At 37.3% G+C, this 9,732-nt stretch overlaps 1 protein-coding gene across 1 annotated transcript; it reads right to left on the reverse strand.

Moving 5' to 3' along the window:
* Positions 1 to 693: 693 nt before the first annotated feature.
* LOC117306733 (ubiquitin thioesterase OTUB1-like) lies at positions 694 to 9,234 on the reverse strand. Its single transcript, XM_033791209.1, has 7 exons — positions 9,071 to 9,234; positions 8,274 to 8,326; positions 6,338 to 6,433; positions 5,931 to 6,049; positions 5,291 to 5,375; positions 4,179 to 4,373; positions 694 to 2,911 (listed from the first exon to the last, which is right to left on the reverse strand). The coding sequence occupies exons 1-7, from the start codon at positions 9,135 to 9,137 to the stop codon at positions 2,702 to 2,704; spliced, it is 825 nt and encodes a 274-aa protein (XP_033647100.1). The 5' UTR covers positions 9,138 to 9,234; the 3' UTR covers positions 694 to 2,701.
* Between the last annotated feature and the right edge of the window lie 498 nt (positions 9,235 to 9,732).

Below are 9,732 nucleotides of genomic sequence, written 5' to 3' on the forward strand. Positions count from 1 at the left end.
CTACCAGTTACAACAAGGCCCATGTAAACATTGTTTTATACATCAGGCATGGCATCTTTTTCATAGTAATCTTATATGAAACTACTGAATGATTATTGAGGTGTGCCCTTAGGTGATACTTTAATAGGACATTTACACTAGCTCTAAGCATCTGCACAAAGTACAAGTTATTTTCTTGTATTCTTTGTGCATGTGGCATGCTCAACAAACATGACGTAATTTGTCAAAGCATTTCAGCACAAAACATTACATGACTTAGAGGGAGTCAATCTTTCAGCAAACGTGAATAATTTATAAGAGATGTTAAATTTGCATCAGCAGGGATAAAGAATGTAATTTTGGTTGTACCATACACCGATGATGTGTGTGTATACTCGCTACTTTCCCCTGAGTCCTGAGAAAAAATATCACAGGCATGTTGCTCAGGTGGGATTCGAACCCACGACCCTTTCAATTCTAGAGCAGTATCTTACCAACTAGACTATACCGAGGTTGCCTGGTAGCTAAAGGCAGTTTGACTCCTATGTTTTGGCAGCGGGTGAATAATTTATGAAATTTCTGTCTGATCATTGTCATATCTAGTTGGATTAACAACTTGGGGATTCCTTAACAAATTCCTCAGAAATTTTACATTTTCTACAAACCAAAAATTATAATAGAATACATTAAAAAGGATGCGTTTTTAGAATACATTAAAAAGGATGCGTTTTTCTTGCTGTCAAGACTACTATTCTTTTATTCATATAAACTTTGCACTCTAAGATTTGCTTCTTATTGGCAGGGAAAAAATAGTAACTTTTTCCTGAAAAAAAAGGAAAATTCATTGTAAGAAATACGGTGCATTGTACCCAAATGAGAAAGGTGGTTCACAACAGTACACTGTTCTTTCAAAAGATAAACATATTTTGGCCAGAACGCTTATCAGTAGGCCATAGGAAATGCATTGAACTAGCTCCTATTTAAAGAATGTTGAGGATCCATGTAAATAAGTTGCATTTCACACAAATGAATTTAAACTGTCAACAAATCCAACTGATTTTAAATGGCAAAACAATGCGATTAAGGATAATTGTCTCATTTGATTCTTGGCAAGGAAATGGATTGTCAATTAAAATTTATATTTACGAGAGCAAATCACTGAAAAGACACATTTTAACACCCTCTTCCATTTTTAATACAAATAAATAAACATTCTTTCAGCAAAATCTTGATATGACAAAAAATGGGGGGGGGGGAAACGAGATGTGACAATTCTATCAAAGACAACAACTACGTGACTATTATTTACAAATGCTCAAGCTTAACAAAAAATTCTCAATTAAAGACTTTACAAAAGAGTCTTTAACGAAACTGGAGATAATCTGGTTTGACATCTGTCTTTGCTACACTGTGAAGTTGTGGCATGAAGACTGATATATATAACAGGCTACTGTTAAACATGTTTACTATAACTGCTTTATAGCGATAAGACAAACGCAGACAAGCAAAAGAAAATCATTTCATTTCAAGAAAGTGGAGTTTAATAACCCTTTTTCTAATATTCAATCTTTTTAAAACGTCAGAATAGTCCATAGTATTTTGAAACAATGTTTCTCAGGTAGGTGTCTGGATTCTGTACAATTTTTGTTCAATTTAGATTACATTACAGGTCTCAAACTAGAGGCATATTAGTATAAAACTGTGTGTCACTAAAAGTCAACTTCAAGTTAACTTATGGCATATCTTGTTTGCAATTCAGTCCAATTTCATCCCATTACACATGAATTCTTTTACTTTGGTTAATAGGATCGTCATAATGTCAACAGTTTAGGATTTACAGATTGGTAGAGTTTAGGAAAGACTCAAAACTGTTGAATCGGAATAGAGCATTGTTGTGAATGTGAACTTAAATTTTGACCCCTTTCAATATTATTATTATTATTATTATTATTATTATTTATTCTTATTATTATTATATAGGATATGCAAGAATACAAAATCAGAATTCTCCCTCAAGCTTTGCATTGTGGATAGACCATTGTTGAATCTTGTGGATACATCAGGTAATCATCTCTTTCAACAGAGATAGTGGCTCTAATTCTAAAAGAGCTTCTTTGAAGGCAAGTTGGGAACAGCTTTCTCTAAATGTCCATTCAGTCTCCTGTTGTTGACTTGAACAAACTGAGTATATTTTAGTTACAACCTTATTTGGATGCATGACGAGCACTGTACACTCAGGGCTTTCCAAAGTCCTGCAGAGAAATGAGGTTTCTTTGTTGGGATTCGAACTCTACACCCCAAAATTCTAGAACAAAATAACACTAAACCACCGAAAATATAACAGATTGGGGTAAAGATAAAACCCAAAACAACCAAAGTAATAGTCTTATCCTGATGCATTTCTTACACCAATACATCAATCTGGTTGACATGTTGAGAACAAACCAAACCTACTCTTCCCAGAGCCAACACATCTTCTTAAAGAGATCAAAACATGGAGTATGATCAACCTAACCCTCCTACTGCCCGACCATTCATTATCAATACGGTTTTTGAGTGATAAAAAAAGTATGCCAACCTCAACTATGGTATTGCACATATTTTCTATCATACAAACCTTGCAGTTAAAAGGTCTTGAATGGTAGGTTGGCTCACGGGCAAATGTTATGGAAAGTAGGAGGGTTAACTATTTATAGAGGACAGGTAACTATTTAACTTTGTTCTATGATCCTTTGAGAGGATAAAGAACATCATAATGTCCAGGTCTATACAGAAGAACAATCTGAGGTGTACAACCTTCTGGGAAGTCATGAGGGATAACTTTGCCACCATCTCCTCGATCTAGGTAGACAACACGAACTCCGACCTCTAGGGCAGAGGTCAGGGCAATGATGTGGATGTGGTCACTCTCTTGGGCCATGGGTTCAACCTCCTGTGTTAACAGATAGGGGAAAATGTTAATACAAACAATAGCGGTTCATGCTATTTATTGATTCATTCATTTGTTCATTCACTACCATGATGACTTGATGACTTTATCAGGCATTGTGTTACAGAGAGATGGTAACGAAGATGATCGTCTTAAAAGCTTGACCACTTCTGTCTCTATCAAGCATAGTAGTAGAGAGAGATGGACTGCTTAGACCAGTGTCAGCCTAAATGGATGATTTGAAGGTCATGTTGGGAAAAGCTCTAGGACTAGGGGCATCAGGCTTGCAAAAAAGGACACAATATTAAGCTCTAGGACTAGGGACATCAGGCTAGCAAAAAATGACACAATAAGCTCTAGGACTAGGGGCATCAGGCTAGCAAAAAAGGACACAATAAGCTCTAGGACTAGGGGCATCAGGCTAGCAAAAAAGGACACAATATTAAGCTCTAGGACTAGGGACATCAGGCTAGCAAAAAATGACACAATAAGCTCTAGGACTAGGGGCATCAGGCTAGCAAAAAAGGACACAATAAGCTCTAGGACTAGGGGCATCAGGCTAGCAAAAAAGTACACAATAAGCTCTAGGACTAGGGGCATCAGGCTAGCAAAAAAGGACACAATAAGCTCTAGGACTAGGGGCATCAGGCTAGCAAAAAAGGACACAATAAGCTCTAGGACTAGGGGCATCAGGCTAGCAAAAAAGGACACAATAGGCTCTAGGACTAGGGACATCAGGCTAGCAAAAAAGGACACAATAAGCTCTAGGACTAGGGGCATCAGGCTAGCAAAAAAGGACACAATAAGCTCTAGGACTAGGGGCATCAGGCTAGCAAAAAAGGACACAATAAGCTCTAGGACTAGGGACATCAGCCTAGCAAAAAAGGACACAATAAGCTGGTTTATTATGGCAGAAACATGACCAGCAACGATAATTTCGGAGACTCAAATATCTGAGGAGTCTGTTTGTGAATGCTGCAGCCAGAGAAGTGGTTGGTGTCCGATGTCACCTCGCTAAACAGGGATGGATTCACCATTCTTGATGACAATTCTGTGACAGTTTTTCGCTGTTGCCTTAACAAGTAGAGACTATATTCAGCGGAAACTTTCACATGTGACTTTCATGTATCTTTCATGACAATTTTGCTCATAAATCAGCATTCCGTTGACAAAAAACAAACAATGACCTCATACTTATAACCCATATCAAACTTCTCAGAATCAACCACCATATTATTAAACCCCAAATAAATGAATAGCTTCTATTTACCCTGCGGCAGAATTCCTTGACCGTCTTTCCACCTTCAATGAAATTCTCATAAAACTCAGCATCCTTCTGGAGTTGACCTGAGGTCAATAACCTCAAGTAAACTACGATATAGTCACTAATGCCTTGATCCTTGAATGTATCCACTAATTCACCTACTTCAGGTTGCTGCTCAACTTGTTGAATCACCTCCATGAACTGTGGATATAAATATATTGCAAACTGGATTAGCTATATGGGCCTTCTTAGCAGTACTGGACACATAGCAGTATTCTCACTTGGTGTATCCCAACATATGCATAGCATAACAAATCTGAGAAAATTTGCTCAATTAGTCATCAAAGTTGCAAGAGAATAATAAAAGAAAAAATACCCTTGTTGCACAAATTTATGTGCTTTCATATGGCTTAATAAAAGTATTTTATTATTTGAGTGAGAAATTACGCCTTTCATAAAAAAGGTGTTATTTCAGAGGGTGCTTTTTCTCACAGTATTGCATACCATCAACAGTTCTCCATTGCTCGGTGCCAAGAAGGTTTTTATGCTAACTATTGTTATGAGTAAAAAATACCAATAGTGTCCAGTGCCTTTAAGGGTGTGCTACATTATCCAGTCATGATTTTTGGTCTGTGGAAAAAGGGAACAATATTTTATCGAGTACCAGGGCTGACCTAAATGTACAGGCTTTTATAGACATTTTGGTTGTATAAATAACAAATTTTCAGATTTTTCCAGACCAAAAAATCAGAAATCAGACTAAAGTAGAAAGAAAATCGAGCCTGATAAATGGTAATCACAACGACAAATATTGTGAACATTTATACAATTTAAGTCCACTTTGCATTAAACTTTTTTTTGAGGTGAACAAAGAATAATTAACTAAGATTTGAACCGGCGACCCAAAGATTAATGTGCTTGAGCTCCACAAACCAAGCTATCAAGCCTCTCATGTTGGTGGTCTCCCCATTTTATCAATTTCTTTGTTTGGGGGTGCCAGTCAGAAGCCATACAACCTGTAACTGCCAGGTATCCAAGGATCACACCCAAGTTTTTGATACATCCTGAGAAACTGCAGTATTGTTCATTTGATAGAGAGATACCAAATGTGAGCTTACTGTTTCATGGAAGTCTGTGATGGTAAATGAAGGGAAACCAAGATCTACAAGCTGAGCCTTACTCCTCTCTGCTATGGTTTTAAATCTAAATAGAAGAAACAAAAACAATTATTACCATTTATGACATCATAGCAACAGCTGTAAAACTAAACAAGCGATAACTCGGTTGGAACCTTGTGTGAACCCAGGTTTTTTTTGTGACCCCAGGATTGTTTGTAACCTCTAGGTTTTTAAAGGTACACGACTGTGGTACCCTTTCTCGCCTTCCACCTCTAGAACCCCAGTTGGAATCACTGGGTTTTAATTCCATTACTGACTGTGTGGGTTTTCCCTGAAATAAACCCTTCGAGTTTTCCTCCCACATCTAAAACTGAAAATTCCTTCATTGTCTTCTCTCAATTGGGGTCACTGATTCAATGATTGAAGTCACTTTTTTGAGAGTCAATGACTTCACAATTAGAATAAATGGAATAAAACAAAAAAGTTACACAAGGTTTAATCCAGACTTTACTGCTTGTTAAATTTTGCATTTCTCAATTACCAACTACAGCAGAATGTGCCACCTCCCTCATCCAAGTCGCTGACAGGCTTTGACAAGTTAGAGGTAGAAGAAGTACAAGTAAAACTACTTGCCACTCACCTTTGAAGCTCTCGTTTATCTGTAAGCAATCTTTCTAGATAAGCAAAGCCAAATGCCCTGAAGAAACAATTCCCATCTCCCCTTGTTTTCCTGATGTGAGAATATTGTCTTGATAAATCCTGTAAGATAACAACATTGGTTTATCAATCCTTTGGTCAAAAGTAATTAAAATGTTTGATGTATCGACAACTGGTTCGTTGGGAATGTATCGTATGCAGCAGCTAACATTTATACATAATAATGATGAATAATTTATTGAATCTAAATTGTGCTTTCCCAAGAACCAGCCTGTTAGAGAGAGCATAACCATAACACATACCACTTATATCCTTGGACACATTTATAAAAGTTGATTTAAATCAATAGTTAAAGCACTCTTAATTTACATTTTACTGGTTATTACTTACGTCAATCTTTTTCCTGTATACTTGATCATCTAAGTACTCCTCACATAACACACTGATTGGATACCTTTGACTAACAAGTGGATTGTTCTCCTTGATCTGTTAATTCAAAAACAAATGAAACACATACTTTAAAAATAACTAACATCTGGTTTTGTGATGAATACCCTGCAACTCTGAAGCCACAACTATCTGTATTGAAGCCATGTTGAGCAACACACTCGATCACTTAAACTGTTCCACTAAAACTTGTCTAGATGCTGAATAGGCTTTGACAAGTAGCTGGATAGATGTAGAACTGTTTTAATGGAACCTTGCACAAGTTGTAGTCTACGATTATAAATTGCACAAATCAATAATTTTGATTCAGTAACTAGACCACAATACTTATTCTTGTCATTGTGAAATCAATGCTTGGTAGGGGATACAATCTGAGGCATAACAAAAACAAAATGTGTCAAAACAAACACATATTCTCTTGAAATGTTATAATCTACTTAGACATAGACACAAACTGGACTGTGCGTCTAATCAAAGCACTCTAATTCTTAGAGTACAAACATCTGAACATTGACTGAATTTCCTGCATGTAGAAGATGGTCTCAGATATCTCAATACACTGTTATCAGTGAAGCTATATTTGATACACTGATATCAGAACCCAGTTAACTCATCAATGGAATCAATTCATTTCAATACTCACCTAATGAAACCAACCATGCTGAGACTAACCAGGCCTGCCCCAGCAGTACCAGCTCCTCAAATTTGCGCAGAGATTTGTCATCACAGACCAGAAATCTTACCCAAAAGTTTATTTGCATGTTTGTTTAGATGATCTTCCCATCAAGGGAACTTGGCGAACTCCCACAAGTGGATATATTTACCAAGCTGGCAACAGCCAATCTCTCTCATACGTCTATGATTATGAGTTGAACAAATCAAGAAATAGCGATTCAATAACTACACAATAACGATAATAGTCTTGGTAGGATTCAAACCCACAACCTTGTGTTTGCAAGTCCTGTAGTCCAACCACTGGACCAAGGTGTTCAATCACTGACATGATAGAAAATTTGTGAACACAATAATCTCTTGCCTACGTAGGGAATAAAGACTTGATTTTCTGAATGATTAATTTTGATTGACAGGTTGAGATTCTTTATTAGGGAAATAAAAGGGTAGAGTTCTTACACGGCCGTTTAAAGCCGGCAGGGTCGAATTGCCGAGTGATAAAAGCCCGAGCCGAAGGCGAGGGCCTTTATCGCACGTCAACGACCCTGTAAGGTTTTAAACGGACGTGTAAAACGAGTCACTACTCTTTTATTCCCATTCATAAATCCCTTTTGTCAAAAATGTTTAAAAAATACAATTACAGACACTTTGACAATGGAAAATTTGAAGTTTGAAATATTTTTTTCAAAAACTTTGTGAAGAGTATTTTGCGGGTAGGTTGTGTGAATGCGCGCGCGCGCTTAGAAATAGATTACGTGTGTGCGCTTAGAAATAGATTACACGCTGTTACGAAGCTATGAATTGCGCGTTCTGCACGATAATCTTGCCCGCCGACACGCGGAAGCCAGCCGGTCATAAACACTGGTCATTATCAACCGTTTAAACACCCCCACGTGACGCGCTCTCCACCAATAGGAGTAGAGAAACTGTCTCGGGTATTTATGAATGTTCTTTAATAATACATCATGCAGATACGTGCTGAGCATAAAAAATAAAAAAATTTTATCTCCAATGCAATTACTATTCAAAAGTCTCAACTTGCTTTTGAAAGGGCCGGAATAAATAACCTTGTCTCGAACAATTTTTACAAAACCATCTAAACTTTTTGTCTGTTTCTGTTTTGGGTTATTTTTTTCTCTCCAGTTTTCACTACCCCACTAGACTGAATTGAGTAAAGCCTTGCAACACATCTGTTTACTTCTGTTACCTCATTTTGTATTCGTTCTTGTTGTGCGATGATTGCTTCATCACGTGCCATACCTGGGGATAAAAGTGTCACAAATCAATAAAAGATTTGTTATATTTACAATTTGTTAAATAATCTCAAATTTATTTATTGTTCTGCCTGTCATTCTTATTATACTTTTTATAAGTTTGGTTAATCTTATCTTGTCGAAATGTATTTGATCTCCTTGCTAAGGAGCCTGTACAACAGAGACAAACAAAATCTGGAAAAGTTTCCGTATGGTGCCACCACTTTTTCATTCGATATGAAATAATATAGTATCTAATTTACCTCAATGAGACATCCCTTTATGTAAAAATGAGCAGGAGTGGTGGCGCCATACGGAAAATTATCAAAATTTCTTTCGCTCATTCCCTCAAAATGATATCTCGTTCCCACGATCGATGATGTTCCTTGCTCTACTACGGTACTATTTTATTAAGATATCATTTTTAAGAACAAAAAAACTAATAATAATCTTTCTAAAAAATATTAGGCCTCCCTATTTAAAACAAACAAACAAACAAACACACAAACAAACGAACAAACAAACAAACAAACAAGCAAGCAAGCAAGCAAGCAAGCAAGCAAACAAACAAACAAACAAACAAACAAACAAACAGACAAACACAGCGACCCCCTCCCCTCCCCGCCCCTCATAATAGAGCAGAGTGAATGTTTTACGACCACAAGTCCACAGTGAGCAAAACAAGGCTGTGGAAACAAAACACAGCCAAAAGGTTGACCCATTTCCCCAACAAATATCTCCTTTAATCTACCTGTGAGTTCTTCAATTTCTTGATCTGGATCACCTACGATATCAGGTTGAACTTGATTGTCTTCCATGGCGAAATTCACTGGAGAATTCAGATGAGAAGTAATAGTTAAAGTTTAATGAAAACTAGGCCCGTCCTGCACTCAAGTGGTAGCTGCAGTTCACGTACGCCGGCCGCCGTCGAAAGATAAAAAAAAGACAGACGAACAAAACACCACAGTTTTTTGCTCACTTCAGTTTACTATAGCGCCCTCTGTCGGTTTCTCTACCCAGCAGGAATATTTGGCATGAAATAGATAGTTAAAGGCCGTGTCCGAAACGGTGACTTCGGCTAGAGCTACGGCTAGATCGCGCGCGTCTGCCTATTCTTCAACACTGGTAGACGCGCTGATCTAGACGTAGCTGTAGCCGAAGTCGTCGTTTCGGACACGGCCTTATTAAATAGTTTTATAATAGCTAAAAAATAACTGTTGATCTATACATTGCTGGGGGAGAGGAGGGGGGGGGGGGTTGGCAAATTTGTTGGAGTGAACTTGTTTCCAACTGTCAAATTAAAATTGACAAAATTAACACACACAAAATGACCCAACTTGGACCAAGAAATAAACCTTATGCTGGCGTTTGCTGTTGTACAATGTGTGTGCCTTTTAATTATTTCAAATAATT

Source organism: Asterias rubens, unplaced genomic scaffold, assembly GCF_902459465.1.
Source record: "Asterias rubens unplaced genomic scaffold, eAstRub1.3, whole genome shotgun sequence".
In the NCBI taxonomy this organism is placed as follows: Eukaryota; Metazoa; Echinodermata; class Asteroidea; order Forcipulatida; family Asteriidae; genus Asterias; species Asterias rubens.

Coding starts and splice junctions, on each gene's coding strand:
- LOC117306733 (XM_033791209.1), bottom strand. CDS start 9,137: ATGGAAGACAATCAAGTTCAACCTGATATCGTAGGTGATCCAGATCAA. Junction 6,434..8,273: donor AAGAACGAATACAAAATGAG/GTAACAGAAGTA, acceptor TTGAATTAACAG/ATCAAGGAGAACAATCCACT. Junction 2,912..4,178: donor TCAAGGAATTCTGCCGCAGG/GTAAATAGAAGC, acceptor CTGTTAACACAG/GAGGTTGAACCCATGGCCCA.